This window comes from Parus major, chromosome 3, assembly GCF_001522545.3.
Source record: "Parus major isolate Abel chromosome 3, Parus_major1.1, whole genome shotgun sequence".
NCBI classification, from domain to species: Eukaryota; Metazoa; Chordata; class Aves; order Passeriformes; family Paridae; genus Parus; species Parus major.
In genome coordinates this window covers 92,847,914-92,874,092 of record NC_031770.1, presented here as the reverse complement: position 1 = coordinate 92,874,092, position 26,179 = coordinate 92,847,914, and the positions used below count along the sequence as shown (strand labels likewise).

Here is a 26,179-nt window from a genome sequence, read left to right as displayed (position 1 = left end):
CTGACTTCTCAGTCTGTCTGTCCTTCTACCATATTATCCCTCCTTCCTCTGTGCAGTCAGTGTCTGAACACTTCTCAAGGGTTTTAGCTTCATGTACCAGGAACTACAGGAAATTTTCCCAAGGACAGAGGAGGGGTTGTCAGTGAGCTCTTGACTCTCATCTGTGCCACATCCATGCCACGGTGCACCCTTCCCCAGAGCATCCAGGGATGGTTAAACATCTGTAGACTGACTGGAGCTGGTGTTCAGTCAGACCCATGGCTTGGCCACACAGAGTAACCACTACAGTGACACTCATCCCAGTATTCAGCAGGCACAGTGATACTCTGGTCTGAATTCCTAGATGGACCACAGACTGAATGTTTCCCTGGTTTGTGACACTAACACTCAGAGGTACAGAAATTTTATTCTAGTCCTATGGGGAATTGAAGTAGGGAGTCTACAAGAGATATGCACAAAGGATCACTGCAACCCAGCGAGGGAAGGTCGAGCCTCTCCATGGCAACTGACACCCCTGCCCATGGCCTTGTCCTGAACCATACAAATAATTCATGGCTGGTAGAAAACTTGACTGCAGATTTCCCAAGTTAATCCTCTAACCACAAGGTTATCTTTCTGTCATATAATAAAAATATATAGCCACATGGTATGACAGTATAAAAGTCTTTCAAATTTACAAAAGGTTTTAAATATGATGTGCCCCAAAATGATTCAGTGCCACCCTATAAATTGCTTACTGTGACTAAATGAACAGATACAGCAAAAAAAGTCCTTTCTTATTTTTTGTATCCCATCATATCTTGAAATAATTCCACTTCATATCCTTCATTTTTCTGTACCTAAAACTTTAGTGAAGAAGCTTATTGATATGATAACCAAGACTGTAGAAAACATTACTGAAATAATAGGAAACATTTTTCAGAAAATTAATTTTGAACTTTAAATTCCTTTCAGCTATGCTTGAGAATTTATTCTGTAAATTACTTTCAGTCATAGAACAAAATAATGTCATATGGTCTGATCATATAAAAACATGCTAACTGTCCTGCATTTTAATTTTAGGTTGTTGGAAACAAATGCTTACTAACAATCTGCAGATCAGGAGCTATTTTTAAAAAATAACTACCTCATAATGTCAAATTACTGCAAAAATCCCATTTGGCCCAAGGTCAATTCACAAACAGGCGAAGATATTTGTAAGGATGTAAGAATAATCAAGTAGGATATTTGTAATGAATTATTCATTCATTTCTACTACAGAAAATAAAGGGGGTTATGCATTCATAAACAAATATTTCTGTTCTAAATGATTTTACATGTGGGATGTTAGCAAAGAAAGGACATTTTTCTCTCCCTCGTGGCCTGCTGACCTCTGTAACACCTGGGTGTGTACCTGACACGCAACATTTACCTTCCCATAAAGAGTGTGACCACTGCAACAGAGATGAGATGATGATGATGATGATAATGATGATGAGATGAGATGAGATGAGATGAGATGAGATGAGATGAGATGAGATGAGATGAGATGAGATGAGATGAGACTGACTTCTTAGCTATACCTGCCTTCCTCAATGAGTATCTTCACTGGATTCTCCCTTGTCAAAAGGATGAACTGTGAAGGCTTTTAAATGTACTTCTATGAAGAGCAGCTTAAATGGTGGCCTCTTGATTTCCTCAGAAAAAGAGTTACCATGCTCTGCCTCCACATTCATCATTGCCTGCTTAGGTTCTGTTGGGAGTGGGACAAATTTGGCACAACCAGGGTAGTGGAGATGTTTCCAGTGTGGAGGTAAATGACCACAGTTTTCTGTCAGTGCTGGGCACATAAGTCACTGTCTTCCCAAGGGAATTTGCACTGGTGGAAGCAGTGCAGCAGCACAAACATCAGCAAAGATTTCTAACACAATCCCAGCATTCACTACTGAGTTCAGTTGTCACCTCTCATTGTGCAATTTCTTGTTTTTCCACCTATTTATAATGTAATTTCTCCTCATAAGAAAAAGACAGCAGCATATTGAGATGCCTTGTCTCAAACCCACCCAGAGTGGGGGTACCTAAACCTCATCTTATCCCAGGAACAGGAGTCACCATTTGGCCCTTCCCTGCCACATGGAAAATCTGGGTGCTAGTGGTTGTGGGGAAAGGCAATTAATGTTTGCAGTGCTTGTCACAGATCCAAAACAGAGCTCAGCCAGGCAGAAAAGAGACAGCACCCTGATTTGAAAAATTCCCAATCTGGAGGTTATGTAAAGAGGAAGATTGTCTGCCTGTTACTATGGCAACAGGTTTAAAAGGGATCTTGTCACCAGGCTGCTATTTCTTCCTGTACCCCATAGGAAAATCAGGATGTGTCCTCCTCCATCTCAGTGGGTTGAACTGAACAGAAAAGTTCACTATACAATGGCAAAACAGCAAGAGGCAGCACCAAGGGTGCATACCTGCACAGATAATGATGATCTCCAAAAAATAAAATAAATTTTTGGGTCAGATCATGGCTAAAACTAAAATTTTTAGTGAATCAAAAGTATGCAAAGAACTGATGCTGAAGCAAACTGAAACTCAAACAATTTTCTTCACTTTTGATAATTTAAAACCCTGATTAATGTTTAAAAACCCCAGAAATAGAAAGGTAATTTTGAAATAAAATGGTATTTTAAACTGAGCAGTTGTTCCATGGCAATAATCAATGCTTTCCATAATTAATTATTACATTATCTCTTTATCAGAAGACCACTCTGTAAAATAAGTGGAAACTTTAAAATATATCCATGTTTTTAAAAAAATAATAAAGAGCAATTTAGAAGGAATATACAATAAATGCTTTTGCTTGGATACATGAGCATTAGTTCTTGCAATCCCCTTATAGGGTGGAAGACTTGGTCTGTGATATATCACCATAAAAAGTGGACAAATTCAGAAGAATTCCAGAAACACTGAGAAAAAAAAAAAAAAGAGGGAAGGAGATCATAAATATTGGCATTATTTATTTTATATTTAATAATCAACGATAAGTATTTCTTAGTAGTAGAAAAGAAACCCTGGAAATTTGGTGGTTCCAGTAAACCAAATAGTTGGTCCAAATGGTTTGGATACTTGGGATTAAATATTAGCAATTATGCTACCACAGGCAGTATTTGAAAATTACCAGTTTTACCCTTCCATGCCATCATCTTTCTGATGTGAACCTTTGCAGGTTTCTAATATATTTATTCCAGTTTGGCACAAATCGTGCATTCTGCAAAATGCAGCCCTGATTAGCGATGATCTACCTCAAATAACACAGGTGTCATAGGTAAAATGACCAAGAACTTTTCTCAGCAAATGTTTACAACTAATCCTGGCCCCATTAAGTTTATGGGAGATTTGTAACTGCTATCAACACGAGAAGGATTTCTCTTGTACTTCCAGAGTTGTGCATAGATTTCTGTGTATACCTTTGAGTTGTATGGTGCAATTACTTAGGCTTCCTTTAATTGCTGAGAAAATAGGGGCACTTTTATGACCCTGAGGGCCATGGATTGTTTCATGACCTAATAACTGTAAGCAGCAAAATTTTATCCTTTAGGAAAGGAAATCCATAAAGCCAGGAACAATAAGGAACGAAAGAAGTTTAATGGTGTTGGGCTAGCATTTCTGCTCTGTGTTTGGAGGCATAATTACCCATTGTTCAATGATATTCACATAGTGAAACTCCGGTAGACTCCATATAGCTGGATTTTTCCAGAAAATAAACCTACAGGTTACTTATTTTAGGTCAGTCTAGTCTACTGCATTGTGTTTTTTTTTCAAAACTTCAGTGATCATACAGATTCTGTGAAAAAATATTAGTTGTAAATCATTTTGTGGACTTACCTGTGTCATAGCCCTGTTGAAAGGTGAATAATGGCAATGTACTTTAAACTTGAAAAGCACTGTGAAGGTCTGTGTGCTGCATACTAGTTGGTACCAAGACATCACATACTTTAAACCAATGGAAATGAATTTTGCAACATCCTGAGGACTCCATGCATTGCTCCACAGGCATATCCTGGAACTTTATACAAATTCCATATTGCCTCTCTATGGATTTCTGTCCTGTCCTTTTTCATGGCATGGGCACAATATTGTGAGTTTCACTCTCTCCATACAATCCAAGGGACAATTTTTCCACCCAGAAGATGTGAGATGTCTTTGTTCCTCAGATACTGTTTCCACATTTCTTCATTTTCACATGTAGCATGCCCTGTTCTCCATGCCAGGCAGTCAGTGTTGTAACCTGGGTTTATCTTGTCCCTGATCACAGCTCTCCCCAGTTATCACAGCTCTGTACTTTCCTTCCTCCCAGTATATTGTGCTTTGTGTCCCCCACCAGACTGCTCACTACCTCCAAGGTTCCTTTCTTGCTCATCGACTATTATTTTGCACTACTTTTATTATATACCTTTTCTCTTACCATGTTTATTTATCTCAGAAATAAATCCCTTGAAATGTTGGACTGTCAGTCTACTAATCTTTATTTGAAAAATAGATAGATGTGGAAAACTGTTGGGCTGAACAATAGGATTTGGCGCTATCAAATATTTGTTCCACATGCAGACACACCTGCATAACAGCACTCAAAACGGACTGTACTGAATAAATTGCAGCATTCTACATGGTTCTTACCTCTCCCTTTGGGTTTTCTGACTTTGCTCCATTTTGGTATGTTCTGGACTCTGGTGCTGCTCTAAGAATACAATTTGAATGTCCATCTTTATCTAACATGGGAGTCATAAAATCCATCTTACTCTTGGTCATTTTTTGTCATGTGGTTCCACTGAATTAGCTTGGGCTGTCAAAACATTTTCCATGCTTTAGCAGTATCCTGTGTCAGATCACCTAAACTTATGCATTTTTTGATACAGGTTTCTGCACTGGAGCTTGTCAGCCACAGGTTTTGCCATGATCAGCAGAGACAAATGTGTACATGAAGGATGGTATTCATCTGTCATTTTTGGACACATAGCTCAGGCCCCAGAAGAATCATGCCAGTTTCTCAGTCAAAAATAAAACCACATCCAGACTGTGTATTTGTAACAATCTTTGTCTGGCGTTCTTGAAATCACACCTATGTTGCAGTTGCTATTTATGTAGTTTGAAACTGTGATGGCCCCAGTTTAACTGTATGGGCTGGACACACCCTCTAGCTCTCTGCACACCACTAGTGGAAACAGAGCCATACACACCTGACACACAGTACCCAGCATTCTGAATAAAGAAGTATTTGTTTTTCAGGTTTATGTGTCAGAACAAACCAAGCATCCACATGCAGCCCATGTGCCATGAACCACCTACTTCTTTCCTTTGACTGTGCAGAGAAACGGGGTGCAAAAAGTACCTTGTTGCAGCAGTGCTATGAGAACCAATATAACTTTTCTTTGGGGGATGCCCCTCAGTGTTCAATATTCCAAGTAAGCAGCCTGTGCAGTTATGTAGGAATTCACAGAAAGGTCAATGCACTGCATGAAGAGCACACACATCACAGAAAATACAAGTAATCTTCTAAAACTGGAAGATGGTCACCCAATCTTTGCAATTTTTTGTAAATTTTAAACCAGATGTTGTGCTACATAAATAGGTTGGAATCTCATGAGACCATAGCAGAAGCTTAGGGCATTTGCATTTCCAGAACTTCTCCCTTGCATTTGGCCAATTAGTCACTCTTCTCAATTCCGGTAAATATTCATTTTCAAGGCTAGAATGGAACAGAGAAAAATACTATAACAAGTTAATGAGAAAACAATGCTTATATAATACTACTTAATGCAGACCTTGGACAGACATTTTTCCAGCTAAAGCATTTTAATTATCCATTTTCATGTTTAATGTCTACTTACTTATTTAATATGCTCATTTTCCAATATTTCATTTTTTATTAGTTATAGGTTAGGCTGTGAGTATATATTTTTCATAATGCATTGCAACACTGACTCAACCGTGTGAAACAGCAGCATGCAGCAGCCTGGTTTTGTCTATCACCTCTTTTTGAAAGCTAGATTAGGTATCACTTTTCAGCAATGCATTTTCCTGGTTACACTAGGCAGAAGAGCTGTTCCTTCTCCAGTGAAAACAACAGAGACTTTTCAGATGGGAAAGCAGTTTACTGACAGGCTTATAACATTAAAGCAATTCAAATTAATTTCTCAATAGAATGAAAAGTAAGAAAAAACTCAGGCATTATTTAGTAGTTCTAGAGAGTATTATCATGCCCTGACATAGAACACACAAAAAGATTTGTGGAGACATGAACTTCTTTTGAATATCAGAGAAGTTTATGTGGTTATATATTGATGCTCTTTAGCCAAGAGCAATGTTCCAGGAAGTCTAGAAATGCACAGTTCTTATGTTTATTTACTTAGAGAGTTTTAGCCTTCTGACCTAGAACATTAATAGCAATTCTAATTCATCAATTCAAACATTATTCATGGTCCTTGAACCTATCTTTCTTTCCTTGATACTGACTACAACAAGGAAAAATCTTGGATGATCTAAAAATTGTAGCCAGACCCCAAACACAGGAACAACATTTGCTTGGAGCAAAAGAACAACTCTCAGAAAGTCCAGAACTGAACACAAGAAAAAACACCAGGGCACGACATGGCATAACAGGGAAAGACTTGAAAGAGATAGGAAGGGATGCAGAAATCCTTCCATCTGTCGAGGTTTAAGGTTGACATTTCTGTACAATAGTCTCTGAAAAAGAAAGATTTAAGGGATTTTCAAGATTTTGGAATTGCTGGATTCTCTGTCATAACAGCCCGTGTCTTGTTCTAGGTCCACCTCCAACCCAAGTCTTTAAGTATTATCTGACTATCCATTGAAGTTAATTTAAGGATTCCATTTTACTCTAATGAAATATAAAGAAAGCCATTGCTATGCTCTCATATAAAATATTTTTCTCTGTTCCTATTCCTTTACCTTTTTGTCTGCTTTCGGTTATGTTTATTTTTTCTTTTGTCTCCCTTTAGCTCTTTAGATCTGATGGTGGCATTTTATGTTTTAGAGTGATTGCCCAGAGCTGACGTAAAAAAACCCAAACTTCAAGATAGTGACTAAAACTTCCAATCTGTCATTATTTGATCTATCCAACATGAAACTACTTAATTATACCGAAATATTGTATTTCTTTTGAAAGGACTGAGAAAAAAGATTGCTATAGCTTTACGAACTTTTATGAATCAGCTGAGCTGTGGTCATTGACCATAGACACACTTTTAGCCCCTTGCAAATGCTAGAAAAGCATGTTAGCTTAATTGAATTTTAAGCTAGCATATTTTTCTTGGCAGGCATATGGGCAATTACACTGCTTTGGTACCACACAGTATTCCATTCAGCTCAACTGTTTCTTCAAACATTTCAGTCTCCTGAAGAAAGCTGACTGAATAATACAAAGCACAAATTACTTGATAAATTTATACATTGTATTTCAAAATTCTGAAGATTTTTCAAAATATTTGTATGAAGAAGTAGTTGTGTCTGGGACAAGGAACAAGTTTGATGTCCTAGACAGACAAACTTATTTGGACTGATAAATTTAAATGATGCACTTGTAAGTAATTTGGGAGTTTATGTAGTTTTAGTTACTCTCTATGACAGTGTTAAGAGGGTGCAATTACTTCTGGAAAACATCTACTTCTTAATTCATGTTTTAATTATTTTGATTATGCTTAAAAAATGTCCATAGCAGTTTCTAGTTACTAAGTTTCAAATGAAAATAATTCAGACATTTCATGCAGCACATAAAATGCTACATGAAAGCATGCTATGTGAAAGCAACATAGAGAAAATTTTATATTTTTATAGTTGCAATGAGCTGGAATCACAGGGAGCCATGAGGGAAAGAAAAGCTGTTGTTAGATTATCCATTGCAGTGTAATCAAATCATCATATCTGATATTCCTAGAGATCTAACAGGATGAAAATATTTGACGCCTTCTGGGCTATGTTTGAGGTTGCATGAGGCCTAAAAAAATCACTAGGGACTAGCAATTCTGTGCTCGAGAACTCATTTAAAATTAGTTCCTTATTCTCTTTCTTTCATTCTGGATTTCTGCCATGCCCTGACTTTCTTTTGTCTACATACTCTGGTGAGGCATAGTACAAATTATATTCATTCATAGATGTGCAAGATTGTGATGAAAAGGCCTGGGGTTGACTCTCATGCTGTTAGAGTGACAGAAGAGCTTCCTTTCACCTCCCTCTGGCTCACACCTTTGTGAACATTAATATCAGAAAATACACAAGCACTTTGGAAAATGTTTCTTATATTGCAACTTCTTATTTCTCTAAAAGGAGAACAGTACCTTCTACATAGAGTCAAAGAATAGTTTGGGTTGGAAGGCAGCTTTAAAGGTCATCTAATCCAACCTCCCTGTAATAGGCAGGGACATCTTCAACCCTATCAACCTCTTCCAGTGTTTTACCACCCTCACTGTGTATAAACTTCTTCAGTCTATCTAATCTCATGGTTTTGTAAGAACTACGGTAGTAATTTCTGTCAGGTGCTTTGGGAACCCTTTATGGGAAGTACAGACTAAGTAAATTCAGCACATGGTCCATTATTATTGCCCTGATAATGTTTGGTAATATCCTGGGTAAAGTACCACTACTTACAGGACTACTTATGTGGCTGAATTCCAAAGCACTGTTATAATTTACTGCCATGTCTGTATGTAATCAAAATTACATCATTTCAGAGAAACAGTTATATTTCCTTCCTGTAACTACATTTATGCAAGGTATTATAACCTAAATAGGACAACAGACTGAGTAATCGTCAGTAATAAGATTTTATTTTAATGTGGTAATAGCCAAGAATTAAGTAAAAGAAACAGACAGGAAAACAAAATAGAAGCAGAAAAGGACACAGTAAAGGCACAGACCCATCAGTTTGATGCCATGATAAAGTATGGAGGTGGCATTTATACCCTTAAATCCAGCTTTGATTTCAGTGTAGCATCCTTGTGCCTACACTGAAGAATACTTCACTGTTTATTAGTTTAATGCTGTATTCATTTTAAAATGTTGTGTGCAACTTTGTTGAAATTAGGGTGTAATAAAATTGTCAAAGCGTGTCCCATAATAGGAAATAGCATTTCCTGTAATAGGAAATATATGGCATTTAGGTTAAGAGATAGCTGATGCTAAAGACTTGCTACCAGTTGCCTTATGTACTGAAGGTATCGTGATGTAACACATATTAGTTGGATTAAATTAGAGAGATATGAGTAGTGATCTATTTCATGACCATATCCAGGCATTGAGTTTTCACCAGCATTGGAAATATGATTTAGGAGAGCTTTGTCATATGGTTAGAAACCCTTCAAAATGCTGTCAATTACTGTGTCATCTCTACAGCCTAGTTTCAAGTGTCCAGTTAATATGTATTCTCTCTCTTCCATTCTGGTTGAGACCTGCAGCTTCTTAGTATCAACCACCTGTGCAAGATTATTTAGATTCTTAGAGCAAATTTGCAGAAAGGCTGTGCTAAGTGGGCTGTATAAACACTTACACATCTGTCTTATCCTCTAAAGGATTATCTTGCATCTTATCTCTTTGTCTGCTATTGAAATGTTTCTTAAATAAGCTGAAATTGAAGAGGGAAAGTGAATGAGAAATTCAAACTGAAGTATTTCTGGGGTTGTTTTTAATTTTCTGTTTGTAGCATTTGACAGCTGCAAGAAATTGCACGAGAGAAAAAAATCAAAGGCTTAAGTATCGAAATCTTTGCTTACAAGCTACTCTTATTTAGCAATCATGCTTGCATAATAACTACAACTTGGAGCACATGATTCATAGGAACAAGTAATCAAGTATATAAAACTCCATAGCTTGTACCTAAATGTATTTGCTTTTTTTCAGGAATAACATAGAATTGTTAAGTAAATATTTTGTAGTGTGGTCATAAAAAGGGAGAAACTTCCTAACAAAGAATACTCTACATGTATGCTAATAGCAATAATACCTCTGGACTAAGGATAAGAGATGTTCTAATAGCTAGAAATGCTTATTGATAAATTGTTTAGCAATATCAAAATTTAGCTTCATTTCAGCCCATTCATATTTTTTTCTTCTTGCTGTTAATTATTTATACTTATGAAGAGTGAACTTAGGATCATGAAGCTGAGATTCATTGAAGAAACTGAAGTTCAATTTATGGTACAAAAATGACTCCATGGAGAAAGGATACATTTACTATATCCAACTGTGAAACCACCAAAATAGAAACTAGACCCATGTAACTTAAATGATTAGCCACAAAGCTTGACATATAAGCTAAAAATATTAAATAATAAACTGAATATTTGAATGTATCCATTAAATTTGAGTACATTTACACAATGAATAGCTTCATAACATCTAGAATTGCTAGCAGACAATTTTGAAACAAGAAAGGAGGCTGTATTCATACCATAATTTACACATAATGAACAATTTTAATTGGTTTTTAAATGGTGGAAGAAATTTTGTGAATGGTGAGACTTTCCACCAAGGTCATAGAGAAAAAAATGTTTCGTTTTTCAATATACTTGGAATTTTCAAGTTAATCTTTTAATCAGACACATAACACAGGTTTTATGTGTTCTCATGACAGACCAGCAGTACTCATGGTCGCCTTCTCAGCACTTCAATGAAGAAAGATACTCTCCTGCTCCGAGGAATATGAAAGGATTATCTGGTAGTCGCAATCAACCACAGTTATGTTCAGCTCATACTTGTGGCTTAGCATCCCCTGAAGATTGTGAACATACCCACGACCATATCCACCATGGGCAGGAGCCAAGGCCATCGTATCTTCTCAGCCCCACGGAGAGTTGCCCGCTGGACCACCATCGTTGCTCCCCACGCAGCTCCATCCATTCTGAGTGCATGATGATGCCCATGGTAATGGGCGATCACATGTCAAGTAGCACTTTCCCCAGAATGCACTACAGCTCACATTACGACTCAAGAGACGACTGCGCCATGTCTCACGGTAACCCTAAGATTAACCGTATTCCTGCAAATCTTTTGGACCAATTTGAGAAACAGCTTCCTCTTCACCGGGATGGGTTTCATACTTTACAGTACCAGCGGACCTCAACAGCTGCGGAACAACGCAGTGAGAGCCCGGGAAGGATACGCCATCTCGTTCATTCCGTCCAGAAACTTTTTACTAAATCTCATTCTCTGGAAGGATCATCCAAGGGCAATGTTAATGGAACAAAGGGGGACAGTCGAGGGGACGATCATCATCATGGGCACCATTCCAAGCATAGCAAACGGAGTAAAAGTAAGGAGCGAAAACCAGAAGGCAAGCATAAGTCTGGAATGAGTAGCTGGTGGAGCTCTGATGATAATTTGGACAGCGATAGCACTTACCGAACCCCTAGTGTGGTAAATAGGCACCATACAGATCATATATCCCACTGCTATCCTGAGGCACTCCAGGGGCATTTTGGGGATCTCTCATTGAAGACTTCCAAAAGTAACAATGATGTGAAGTGTTCGGCTTGTGAAGGGCTACCAATGACCCCTGATAGTAAATATATGAAAAGGAGTTCTTGGTCCACGCTTACAGTAAGTCAGGCTAAAGAAGCTTATCGCAAATCATCACTGAACTTAGATAAGCCTCTGGTTCACCAGGAAATCAAACCTTCCTTGAGGCCGTGCCATTACCTTCAGGTAAGAGGAAGATTTTCTTGGGATTTTTAATGAAAAGAGCATCACGGTATATGCCACAGTCATCGTAAAAAATATATAAAGGTACCTCTTAAAGAATTTCTGTATGACTCTCCTAATGCAGATATCAGATATTCCATTAAAGTGAGAAATCTCTGGCTTTTGTCTTTGTTTATAGACCACAGATTAAAAACTGTAAAACAGGTGTGATATAAATTAGTTTCAGGTCAGTAGATGTGTTTTCATCTTTGGAATTCACACTGAACCCCTTGATGAAATATATATATCACACAAAAAAGGAGCAGTTCTCTCAGCAGTCTGAGTGCTAGAAAAAGTGTTTCAAATACATCTATGAATGAGTGATTTTAAAAACAGGCTGTGGGGAATCCTATTTTTGCATTCTTTTATACCTTTTCTCTGTGTTTTTGTAAGTAACAGAAGAATGTATTTACTGGTGTCTTGAGTTGCTTTGCTGTGGTGATGATCACCTGCTTATTTCTTTTTAATGATTGGATCACCCAGGATCATATTGAACTGAGTCTCTTTTGAAACCATACTATAACAACATCTGTTTTAAAAGATACATGGATACCTCAGGGAGAGAGATATTTCAGGCCCAGGCCTTCAACTGTTTTTGATCGTGTTCTGCACGTTTTCTTCTGCAGCAACAGAAAAGCTCCCAATTTCTCCTACATTTAATTTTTAATACCTTCTGCTTGATGCCATTTGCCATCCCAAAGTCATGCTAATGTAACTATTTATCATGCTGCAAAATGATCTGCATCATAAGGTGACATGGGTTTAAAAAATACTTTCCAAAATACTAATTTTAGACATTTGCATCATTTACCTGGCCTACATCCAGCACAGTCCCATCACAAGTGACAAAAACACGTCAGATTATACAGAGCTCTGTAGTGGGTGCAGAGTAGAAGGGAGAGTTACTTGGAGGACAACTTTTTCAGCTAGCTTTGTCACTGGAAAAAATGTAGAATACAAGTATTCCTTTAGTAATTTATACTAAGCATAGCCTGCAAAGTCCACATTGTTTTGAGTGTGTTCTATTTCTTTTTAAGGAACTCCTCTTTCTCAAGAGCTTCACCAATTCTCATATTAACATGGGAAATCTCTAGTCCAGATCTATATATTTGGAGATTTTCAGTTTCTCTGGGCCCTGCAGAACTCTCTCCTCTCAGAACTATAGGTGTCCAATAACAATGAACCACACTTGAAGAGCCAGATCTTCTCAAATGCATATGCAGACATCCAGGATCAATCTTCCCTACTGAAACAGGGAAAGTTTCTCATTGCAGTGAAAGGAAAATAAATTGCAGCCCTCAGAGCATTACCATGCAAATTGATTCCAATCGAGACTGACAGCTGTGGTATTTTATCATATCCAAGTACATTCTCATATATGTAAAATAGACTCCACTTCCCTGGAAGTTTTTGATCTAAGTCGAGGAGCCAGAACTGGAAGTGCGTCATGTGCAGACTTCCACTCTGTGTGAAGTGTCTGTGTTCTAAAACCATGCATACAGCTGTGACATTACAGAGAAGTTTAGATATGACTGGATTTTTCCTTCCATACTTCTACTTCCTCACATACTTCTACCCTGACAATTCTGCTTCCTCTATGCCTCTTTTGGGTTTAGTGCTTTCCTTCTCAATCATGTTTCATTGTTTCCTCTTCCCCATCCCCCCACCCCTACGTCTCATTTGTCTTTGCAGAAGATATCAATTTTTACTTTTCATTGGCCTTCTCCTTACTCCCAACATATGTTACTCCCAACATCAGCATCCTCAAGTGAAAGGTGAAAGACTGAGCTCACAAACTAACTTGCTATTGCTAAGCTTTAGATCAAGCCCAGTGACAAGCCTAGGGGTCAGAAAGCACACCTCTTTACAGTCATTTATGGTTTTTGTGAATTAGGATTACTACAGAAAGGAATTTTCATTCAGTAATTAGGAAGGTTTATCCACCTTAAAATCTAGGAGATGGGAATTCAAATCTTTTGCTACTTTGTGGTCTTTGTTTTTTAAGACCCTTTAAAAATGGGATAGTACCCATTCTCTATTTACAGGGATCCCATAATGGAAATGTGTTAAGACTCAAGTGCTTAGTTACTACCACAAGGAATCTATACTTGTGTCCAAAGCAATGATACAAGGAATTCTATAACAGAAATATTCTCATTATAAAATATTATAATAAAACTTGTTTCATCATATCAGAATATGCCATTCAGAGCATAGATATCCTTCAGACTGAGAGGCTGGCTTATTCACTAGCCCATGGCCAGCAAAAAAATTGAGGGGACTCCATTCTGTCAATGTCATAACTAAGTGCTTGGTTTTGAAACTTCTATTTTCAGGTATGTTGAGCTCTCACAATAAAATCATTAAGGTCAGAAATATGTCCCATTATTAGCTCTGCCACAAACTTTCTCTCTGACCCAGGAAATGTAATTTGCTAATTACTGTACACTTCAGTTGCTCTATCTGAAAAACTGAGGAGGGATATTTAACTTTTCTTATGGCAATGTAAGCAGCATCACTGTATAATGATTGGATAAAAATAATCATTAGGTTCAGAAACTAAGAAAGGTAGAAAAACATATCAGAATCCCTGCCCAGGAGAATCTGCTGCCGTGCTCAAAAGTAGATGGCAATGAGAATTCATGGGATTATGAAGCTGATGTGCAGCAGGAGACTTCCCTGAGGTACACAAGTGAACAGTTTAGCATAAAACCCCAAGGCCTTTCACAGGGTCTGTGTTTTTAAAGTTATATTAAATACATTTGTCCTGACTGATTTCAGCTATATATTTTTAATTATTTTTAAAATAAAGCTGTGAAATTATAGCCCTTCAATAAACACACAAATAGTTAAGCAAGCATACCTCAGAACAAAAAAGAAAAAAAAATGTTTATATATTCATATCATCAATTTATTTATATATATGGCTCATATAACTACTACCTAGTTATATGAGCTTTCTCAGTAGCCAACTCATTTTTCTATCTATTGGTTTTCTTCCTATTATTTTTTTCAGTATCTGCATGAATTATTTCTACTTCTGTTTTCTGCTGAGACTTTTGATATGCAGAATCTCAAACTGAAAGACCATGGCAGTCTTAGACCTGTGCTTGAGACTGTTTTCTGGCTTATGTTTCTGGGCTTCCACTTTGTCTTCCACCATAATTACTGGGTTTCTTCTCCTTCAAACTGGAATTCTGAAGAGTGAATACAGGAATTTTCTTTCTAAGAAGGAAGCTGCCATCAAACTAACAAATGCCTGGAAACAGGAGATGAGACAAGGGATTTTGAAAGTGTCTACTCATTATATGCTTCAGTCATGTCCTAGAGTTGAAAGCAGCTATTTCATTCAGCTGGTAAATCTCCAAGCTTAATCTCTTAAGGCTCATCTTTTAGGGTTTCATTTTTCCTTCTCCACATAGAGTTCCTGCAGCTGAGGCATCTCCTTGGACTGGCAGTGTAGTGTTGTAAGTCAGAGATGATTCAGTCAACATGCCTTTTTCAAGCAGGGGTGGTCATCAGTCATAAAGTGGATGGTTTGAGAGAACTAAATTAATTGAAATAAAGCTGTATAAACCTAGATCAGATTTGCATCACTCCTTCTACAGTGGAGGTGATGGGAACCTGCAGGGACAAGGAAGAGGAGAAGAGTGAGAAACTCATTTGAGAGGGCTGAAATGTCACTCAGTTGATCAACTACCACCTCAAGAGCAGAGGGCAACCATTTGTAACTGTACACTCAAAGCATTTATCAGACTACATCTTGTGAATGATTAGCTACAGGAATTACGTATGGGCCTTTAATTTCTATTTTAAATGCAGACAAATCGAGCATTTCAGTGCATTTCTGGGCACCAAACAATTTGCCACATCACTCAGCAGGCAAAACAGCCCAAGTAGAACTCACATGCAATAATGCACATTTTTGTATAGTTTTAGCTATAGTGGCTGCTACTGTTTTCCAAGTAATTTTAATATAAAATTTGTTAAGAAAAAGATAAATGAGCTGAGAGATCTCCTCTGTCTTCATCAGCTGTTTTGGCTAATTAGGTTTCACATGTGTACAGTGCAATGACTTTGATTAATTCCATTCTGATATGAGTACTAGCAAGGAGCAAAGATTTTTAACAGAAAAAAAAGGATATGAACTAGATAACTGTGCTGAAATTACATGCACAAAAGAGTCACTTACGGTTTCCATAACTGAAATAACTTTGAATGCTAGTTAAAGAAAAATAATTCCTACAATAGAGCAAAAAGATAGGCAAGGGCATCACACACACCAAGACTGTAGTTCTGGAGCAAAGTGCGATGTGTCACTGATTAATATTCCTTCCTCACCCATTCAACAACCTCCAAAGCAGCAAGCAGTTGGGGTAAACATACCACAAGGTACAGTGAATGAGTCAGCACTAAAAAAGGAAATAGCATGTTATTCTAAAAATGGCTTCAACCCACTCCTGTCTTCCTAGTGCATTTAAGTACGAGCGTCATCGGTTACAGCCGAGGCACTGCTAAGTGTGTGGATAATAATGTCAGCTGTGTACTCTACAGAATGAAAGAAAAGCACAGAGTTGGTCTCTTTAAAAAGAAAAAGAAAAAAACAGCAGTTTCAACAAGGCTCTTTGCTGGTTTAAGTTAAGGCTATGTGGAGAAAACCTTTGAGGACAAGCTAATGGATGAATAGGCCTTAAGCCCGCAGTTACATTTTCCCAGGAACTCTGCTGGTGACAATAGAGATTCCCATAAATGAAACTGCTGCCTTTGTGAGGCACACCATTGCTTTGTACTCTCCCTCTAGTTTGCAAGGATAGATGGATTTGAACTCAATGCACTTTCCTCAGCACTTCGTTTTAGTGAAACTAGATTGTATCTGTTTGCTGGACATAAAACCCTTGCAAGAGCTACAGAAACTACATCCAATCCTCTACCAGTGAGTGCACACTGTGGAGCTAGCCAGAGCTAGCAGAGTTTTGATACATCCAAATCACTATCACCCACGCTGCTTTCACAATGATTTATGACCAGCCACCACTCAAGAATTAACTGGGTTGTTTCCACAGCAGGAAAAGCTAGTATAGACAGTAGGGTAGCAGGGCAGTCTGCATCTTAAATCAGCATGGAGAAACACTGCACCATTTGGTGTTCTACAGCCCATTACAGTCCCACAAGGATGTCTCAGCCACCCCTATACCCTCCCAGTCTGCAGTGGAGATGAGCAAGACAGACAGGTAGTGCCCAGACAATAAGGGAAATGAAAGGACAGTTTTTGCCCTATTATCCACAGTGTTAATGTCAGCCTGCAACATCTTGTGGATCATTAAACAAAAAGGAGTAATAAAGCTTACACTTCCCTGTATTTACAGAATGCTGATGGGTTTGTGTATCACAAATCCCAGAATACTTACATACCCGTCCCAAGGGGAAAAAATATTTTAAAAAAAATAAATTAAATAAATACATTCAATCAATGATATTCTAAAGCAAAGCTCTGGCCAAACAGCTGTCCTAAATCCCTGGTATCTTGAATTCCTGTGTTAATCAGTGATACAGTGCACTGCTTCCGTGCCCATGTACTAGAATCCTCATATTGGATGAAATTAATTACTGAAACTTTTTTTCAAAGAAGAGCAGAAAGAGTTCAGAGTTAGTATTTTCTTAAAGCTGCCTGAAAATGTCCCTGTTACTGTGGAATGTAACATGAGCAGAAAAGAGAGGCCATGATCCCACTGCCCTTTAATCAGGGGGAGTTGTCCTCCTTTACGATGTTAGAAGTTGTTTCTCAATGTTCACTTCACTGAAGCTGAAGGCTGACCTTTGCAGTTGTTACTCAAAGGTGTCACTGGTTCTGAAGAAGTTTTCATACAGGAGTAACTTACTGTTCTGTACAGTCAGGCCATCTGTCAAAGGAGACTTCCAGGAACACACCCTTGGGGCTGTAATGACTGCACACTCTCCTAGGGCACAGGCTGGCTGCCTAGGGCAGACCTAGCTCCTCTCTTGAGCAGTCCATGCCATTTTTCCTGCAAGGAGGTGACTAAAAATGGTGAAGTATTCACAAATGTTGCTTTGTCTTTTTGTTTTGTTTTGGTCTTTTCTGGGTTTGGCCATCTTACAATTCTGTGCTTAAAGCTTGTTTTTTAAAGTGGAATTGCAAATGTATCTAAATAGCTCATTGTTATATATAAAAAGTTATAGCTGGACAAGTTTCATGGTACTTTGGTAGGGAAACACTTTTTGAAAGGTATGTGGATAGGCATTACATAATCGATAGACAGGGAAAAAATACTTATTTTGCTCTGGAAGGTAGATAATTGCAGTCATCTGGACTTAACTGTTCAAAAAATTATGTCAATCATTACTTTAAATCAGAAAAAATTCATGAGAGGCAAATACAGCTACTAAATAGCCTTTAAAATATTTGTGTTTTAAAGACACATACTGATTTTCAGTAGCAGACCTGTAACAAACTGAAAAAAAAAAAGTGATATAATTTTTTTGCTTCAATTAAATATGATGCTGTTTACTACAGGTCACTTTCTGAGTTACCCTCAATATGCTGCCTTTTAGGTTCATCCCTCTCTAGCCTTATAATATCTCTGCAACACTGAAGACCTTGCTCCTTAGTTTCTGTGTTTTCAGAGGTGCTGTGCATTGTAAGTTTGTTGGGAGCACCTCTCCTTCTCTTCTTTTTATGGGCATTTTTTTTCTCTTGCTTTATATTTCTGTAACCTTAAATAGTCTGTGGAGTCTTGCCCAACTCAGAAAAACTTGTAGTCAGTTTCATTTGCTGATGTTGTGGTCCTCTGGACCTTGTCTGCTGCCTGTCAGTCAGGTAGCCCAGCTGGCAGGTATATTCCTGACTCCCTGTAGCAAGTATTCCTTACAAACCTGTAGTAAGAAACAGGCTGCAATCCTGTTTAGGTTTTTTTGATGCTGGTTTTTAGCTGAATTTGCATTTAATTCAATTTATAGAAAGACTTCAAGAAATATGCTACTATGAGCTGGTCCAAAAAGACGAAGATATAGGAAAATAAACTCTGGGTGCAAACTCTTTCTTGGCAGAAAAGGTACTTGTTGTTGCACGCATGCAAAGTTACAAGTTTTGATCTTTGATGTTTCTGTGAATTTCCATTACTAAATTAATTGCTACCTTATGCTACATCTATTCTATCAAATTATATAGTGTCAGGATGGTTTCCTTGGCACTGTATTCTGATCCTCAATACTGTTATGTGGCTCAGCAGGTCTCAGGTATTTTTTTCATCCAAGCTAGCTTTTTTTCCTAAACTCCCTCCTGAGCACTCTTAGTTCAGTACTTAGCACAGGCCAAGGTGTGTTCCTAGTAGCCACTTTTTCAGATGTAAAGATTGCTCCACAGCATGGGAGTGAAGTGCTTCAGAGCAGCGACCTCCAGGCAAGACAGTGAGTCTTTACTGACCTGTATTCACCCAGTCCTAAGGCAGTCACCACATCATTTGCATCCTTCTCTCTCCTTGTGCAGCAGCACAGTGAGCTGGAGCAACTCACCAGCTCAGCTGAACTCTTACCTTTACTTATCCTTATTAATGTTGTAGGGTAATTTTTCATGTAGCACTCTAGGTCACTTGACCATTAGCACTTCTTAAAAAGTTGAATATTGCTCAAGAAAAACCTGCCCCACTGGAGTTAATGGTAATATAATTTTAAAGTGGCTTTAGCTGACCACAAAGCAGTGTCATTGATCACATACCAAAGAAAATATGCAGCCAACTGAAACACAGGTTTCTTGGTTGAAACTCTGCTGGTTTTGTCTCTTAGATTGAGAGATTATAAACAGGTTCTCATGCAAGTACAGGCCAAGCCCTCCCTTCAGTCCAAGTTCACCTTACATCAAAGCTCTGGCATAAGATCTCAGTGAGCTTAGCAGGCTAAAATCACCCACAGTGTGGACAAGCCCATGGCTGCTGTCTGACAGCCCCTTGCTCCACCATGTCAAAACAGCACAGAATCCTGAGGGTCCCAGAGAGACCCAACAACACAGCAGAGGGTTTGCAGGTGGCTGAACTTCAGGCACTGATCTGTGCCATCAACATAAGCACAGATGGTGATGGGGTGGGAATTTGGCCCACTTTCATCCAAATAGTATAAACAAAGCCACAAAGTCTTTACAACACCAATTCCAGTGTTTAGACACCCTCAAATTAGAATTCACATCGTTCCTGGAAAATCAGTTGGGAAACATAGTGCTGGTTCTTTTTTTTTTCTTTCTTTTTTTCTTTTTTTCTTTTTTTCTTTTTACATTGTTTTATTTTTTTTGTTGTTTTTAATTCATCACTTGTGAGATATGTTTTATAAAACAATATTCAAGCAAAAAGAGCACAGTTCTTTAAAAAACACAGAAGCAATTTTAGTATACCGGGCAGGAATCTTTCCTTCACGGATTGCTTAGTGCAGTTTGCTTGGAACTCCACATGAGGGAATAAAATCCGGCAATAAATAATGATTTTCCTATTTGAACATCTCCCAGCTGGAATGTTTGTGTTCTGTGATCTGCATGTGTGTCCAGATTATTACTAAATCCCAAATTCCTGAAGTCGTTTTCAACCCAATGTAAAGCATATATTGCTTGGGATCTACATTATTTCCTTCCCCTTTCTGTAATACTATGGCTGTTCAGAGCAAAGCCTGGAGAGAATGGCTGGCGAGGTAAAGATGACTCTTGTTTTCTCAAATTAGCTCCTGCCTTGATGGACAATGTCAACACACCTTTGGGAATTCTTCAAGAACTCTCTGTGCTTCTGAGCTGTCAAGAAGTTCAAGGAGTAGAGGGTGGCATGTGAAAATTAAAGATAATTATGAAGAATGACATTGTTAGTGGTGAGGAGGAGTCCCTGGCATGTTTTGTAGAGATTTTTCAATGACTTCATTGCATAATTCATGTTCTTTGCACAATGAATCAGCACATCAGGAAAAAAAAAAAAAAAAAAACATGTTCTTTGCACAATGAATCAGCACATCAGGAAAAAAAAAAAAAAAGAGAGAAAAGAAGGCCACACAGAAGAAACTAGTCAAAAATGTGCACTGAGAAATTGTGGTGTGTTGTAGACACAAGATTAGCTACTGAGGAAACAAACTTCTCTTTTCAGATACTGCATTCTTACCTCCTGCAAAAATCCTGAGCAACAGGTCTAGAGTCAAAAGACAGTAAACAGGGAAATGTCTTAGTGCCATTAACTTCAGAAAAATATTCTTACAATTGCTTGGTGCACCATCTTGAGTGAAATTTTTGAAAACACAGGAGGTCCAGCTCCCATCTCCCACTGTAATACCAGGGAAACTTTCTAACATTGCAAAAAACCATTGCTGTCTGCTCTCCAAGATTGTCATTTATTTTCATCTGCTTGCAGCTGTGCACAAAGGCTGTTTTTCTGAGGCTCTTGAAGATGTGATCTAAGAGAAAACATCTTACCTACATTTCAGATTGTGTCATCTTCTTGGTCAGGTTGAGAAAGCATAAAATTAAAAAATTTACACTCCAACAGAGTGTTTCATATCTTGTCCGTCTTAACATCATGTATAGTCTAATTCCATGTGCAGACATTTCTGCTTCTAGTAAAATGTGAAAATTGTATTACTAAAATAAGATTTAGGTAAAAATCAATATTTCAGTTGATTTTATACCAGCAGGCTTATTAAATTTTACAGAACTCCTATGAGGTAGGTAATCCTCACTTTAACCTTTGGGAATGAGAAATATGAAGAAGTGATAGTCATTTCCCTCAGCTGAAGCCCTTTATTTAGAAGAGTTTTGTTTTAGATAGTAAAGTAATCAGCAGTTTTAAGCAGATCAGCAGTTTAGTCATGGAAGATCTTTAAAATTCTGGAAGCTGTGAGAAAATGCTGTAGAAGTGGATGGAACAACAGGAGCAGGTCTGTTTTGAAATGTCAATGGTGGTTGCCATTTTGACTGTTTTAGCTAAACCCTAAACTGAAATAAACTAAAAAAAAAATCAAATTAACAATGGTCAAAATCCAGAAGAATGAATATTTCATTGTTTGTTCCAGTTTTGTCATCAGTATTGCCTAGATACAAGATTAGATATTCACATTCCTAGAATTAGTTTTAGGGGGCTTAGGTTACCTATTTCTCATAAGGTATAAGGTAAAGCTTTTTTCCCTCTGAGTGTAGTCAAACATTGGAACAGGTTGTCTAGAGAGGTTGTGGAGTCTTCATCTTTGTAAATATTCAAAACCCGACTGGACACAGCCAAATTGTCACTAAATACCCTGAGCTGGAAGGGACCCACAAGGACCAATGAGTCCAACTCCCTGCCCTGCACAGCAGCATCCCCAAGAGTCACACCCTGTGCCTGAGAACATTGTTCAAACACTCCTTGAGCTCTGTCAGGCTTGGTGCTGTGACCACTTCCCTGGGGAGCCTGTTCCAGTGCACAACCACCCTCTGGGTGTGGAACATTTTCCTGACATCCAACCTAAACCTCCCCCGGCACAACTTCAGGCCATTCCCTCAGGCCCTGTCACTGTCACCACAGAGAAGAGATCAGTGCCTGCCCCTCCTCCTCCCCTCACAAGAAGCTGTAACTGCAGTGAGGTCTCCCCTCAGTCTCCTCCAGGCTGAACAGACCAAGTGCCCTCAGCTGCTCCTCACATGGCTTCCCCTCAAGGCCTTCACCTTCTTTTTAGAATTCCTGGGCAACCTGGTGTACCTGACCATACTTTGAGCAGAAGGCTGACCTCCAGAGTCCCTTCCAACCTCAGCAAATCCATGATTTATTATAGTTTGTTAAACCCATCCCTGTTTTCCCTAACAACATGCTGTTGTTTTTCCTTTCTGAGAATCAGGGGACAGACTTACTGTTGAAGTCCAGTTAGGGGTCCAAAATCCTTCCTCTGTCTCTTCTGGTCTGAGCACTCAATCAGAACATTCAACAGGAAGAAGTGAAACACAGAATCATTTAGACTGGAAATTGTGTTTAAGGTCATTGAGTCCAGCTGTTAACTCAGCACTGCCAAGCCCACCAGTAAACCATGTCTCTAAGCACCACATCTACAGGTCTTTTAAATACCTCCAGGGGTGGTGATTCAGCTACTTATCTGGGCAGCTTGGTCCATTTCAATCAAATTAAAACACACTGTAAAACATATTAGAAAAGAAGAAAAATAAGAACTCTTCTCAGACAAATATGTACAATTTCTATAAAAGTGAGATAGAAATAAGATTTAGAATAAAATTCAGAAATCATAACTTTCATGGCCACTAACTGGTCATGGCTAGGTATTTAGCCAAAATATTAGTAGTAAGGAGTATTTTAAGGCATGAACTTCTAACAAAGAACAAGAATAGTGACATTTCATCTAAATCAAGGAAATTTGTTTTTATAGTAACAAAGTTTCTAGAATACCTACTGTGAAAATGACAATTTGTTTTTTTCTTGTAGCTTATAGAAGGTCAAACACAATCATCTCAGTTCTCTGAATTGCATTCTGAGCAGCAGGATGTACATCAGTTTGGAGCAAAAACACTTTCTTTATTAAGAGGCTCCACAATTTTACATAAAATTCACGTGAGTGCTTGGCCTAGGGGCTATAACTAAGCTCCCTCTTTTCAGGTAAATGGCTGATCACGAAGCTGCATCACACCCTTTAATATAAATGGATCCCTCTCTCCTAACCAGCCCTCCCCAGGCAATCTGTGAGTGTTTAATGAAAAGGCTGAGAGTGACAAAAAGAGGAGGAGAGCATAACAGTTTATTTATGAGCCTTTGGTCTTCTTCTTCCTGAGCTCTCCAAACATTATTGATTAGAAGGTGACCAAGAAAGTCTTCCACTTCCACTATTTCATAATAGAAGGAAAGAATAAGGCTGCTGTTCTTTGAAAAAAAAAAAAAACCCACAAACAAACAAACCAAAAACAAACAAACAAACAAAATTTTTTTCTTCAGGTGATGATTTTAGGATCTGACAGAGAAATAACAGGCCTTCCTGCTACCTGGAATTAGATACAGTAAGTCCAAGAAAGGAGAACTTTTTGAGATTTTGTTTGTGCTTTACATTTTAAGTGCTAACTAGATGGACCCTTTGTATGCTGCTTTGAAAGTACTAACTCTCCTAAATGCCTTTATGGGGAATTTAGGATCCTTCCTAAAGTTCTGGAATTCACTCTCAGTTCAGCTTCAAAACATGTAGTGTTAGAGTGAATTCACTCTCAGTTCAGCTTCAAGACATGTAGTGTTAGATACCAAGTGCTTTATTAAAATTGACCCTAGGTGAGTAACGGGAGATATCAAAATATGTCAGCAGATGGATAATTGAAAGATGTCAAATTTTCTGAAACCGGTGCTCTTTGCAGCAACAGTGAATGATATTTATAAAGGAGACTCATCATTCTCTCTGATAGTTGCAACCAGATCAGCAGCCAGACCTTGTCAGACACTTGTTCTTGCAAAAGGGAATTCATATGGTAATATGCAGTCTAACTCCTCTGTGGATAGAAACTACATATACAAGGATTCATGTTAACATCTAGAACAGAAGGAAGGCCTTTTTAGACATTATAAATATCAGTACTCATCACTGTATGTAAGTAGATAATTAGGGTAATTATTCCAAATTAGCAGCTGCAAGCCCTGCAGATGGGAATTTCAGGGGCTGGTAACTATTGTAAGATAGAATTTCTGCAAGTTGCAAAGCCCTTGCCACATTTTGGAAGGTGTATATTTAATGACCTTCATGCACGATGTTAAATATTTTTGTTAATATTTCAAAATAAAAATCTTTCCTGCACTCATATAATGCTTTTGCTTTCCTTTAAAGCTATGTTGGGGTTTGAGATGGCCTGGATTTGAAAAGGTTTTTCCAAGTTTTAACCTATGAACTCAAGTAAATGAAGAAAGAACTAGGCTGAACTGGGACTCAAATTTTGCTTCTGGTCTCAGTCTGTGAGGAAAAACAATTTTTGTTTGTTTGTTTGTTTTTATTTTGAAGATGGCAAATAGACTCCAGCTGTTCTCCAAAGCTCTGGATGAAACCTTCTGAGAGAACACATGGTCAAACTTCCTCACCAGGTTCCAGAAGCATTTTCACTGTGTTCATTGTATTGTGCTCCTTCGAATGGCTTAAGGGCAAAAAAAAACCCAACAAAAACCAGATACTTTATTTGTGAATAATTTTGTAACAACCCTAAATGCTTCTGTGATTACCAGTGAGTTGGTCTGATTAAAAAGGGATTCTTGTTGCCTCATGTACCATGAGCACATCACACACACAAATGGAGCAGGACTTCTTTAGTTTTTAGCTTTGGTCTTTAGCTGTTATGTGAATACATATAACTTATGAATACAGACAGCAAAGGAAATGTAATCAACAGAAACAGTAAAGCACATAAATGTAAGATTTGTCTTTATCACAGTGAAGAAGCTTAATTTTTTAGATACTTTAATGTACAAAATCAGTCATTCCTATCTTTTAAAATAAGATTGCAACTTCAATCAACAAACAAGCCTGTGTTGTACTCATTTAAATCCAGTCCTTATCTTGCTATTTGAACATGGAATTTCAGACAAAATAAAGTTGAGAAAGTAATCATTTTCTGCATTTGAGTAAGTAAAAGGTTACTGATCAACGTCTTTTTAAACTTTCTATTTAATTATCTTTGAACTAAAATGAAGGAAAGAAGTTTCAAGCCAAAATAATTATTCTATGAAAAAGTTATGAGGTTCTTTGTGTTTTTTTTTTTTTAGAAAATAATATTAAGACATGATAATTCAGCTTCAGTACTGAAAATTGAATAGTATATCTTGAAGTGGGCCAATGTAGATGCCAGTAACTGCTATTTCAGCATTTGGATTTTGGCTTTATCCATTCTGACTACATTTGATAAAGAAGATATAAAAATAAGAGTATGCTTCTATGATATCAAATAATAAAATAACTCTCTAATTTAGATTTTTACAGTTGTTAATGTTGTCAGCTGTAGATTAAAAATGCTAAATTAAATATATATATTTTTAGTATTTTAAACAACTGGCTATGTCTACTATGACTATTTGTAAATTTGTAAAAGACTTTTAGGTGTCATAGAATCATAAAAACCATTCCTGCAACATTAATCTTATACATACTAGGTCTGAGAAAAAAAGTGAGAATGATGTGTCATGCTTACAGACTTCAAGTTTGGGAAGATTTTTGCTGCTTCCTTTCCAATCACCATCCAAAGCTGAATAATGTGAAAAGTTTGTTTCTTTGCATGATCTAAACCATATTTCACTTAGATTTATGCTCTGTCCTATTACTTTGTATAAGAACATGACTCTTTTTTTTCTCTGATAGCTATCGCTAAAATTTTTCTGATATGTGCAATCTATTTAATCTCTTCTTATTTGACTTCAGTCATATTTTTTTCTGTCTAGAACTTGGTATTTTTAATTTCATGTCTCTATTTTTACTTGTTCACCAC

The 26,179-nt window shown here is 37.7% G+C and overlaps 1 protein-coding gene across 14 annotated transcripts in view; it reads left to right on the top strand.

The window, feature by feature from the left end:
• The window catches only part of DLGAP2 (DLG associated protein 2), a 451,519-nt gene that overhangs the window by 351,304 nt on the left and 74,036 nt on the right, over window positions 1–26,179 (top strand). For all 14 annotated transcript variants that reach the window (XM_015621029.2, XM_015621018.1, XM_015621017.1 and 11 more), the window contains one exon: window positions 10,616–11,685. In XM_015621029.2, the coding sequence (XP_015476515.2) occupies window positions 10,616–11,685 (1,070 nt within the window). The remainder of the gene's footprint in view (window positions 1–10,615; window positions 11,686–26,179) is intronic.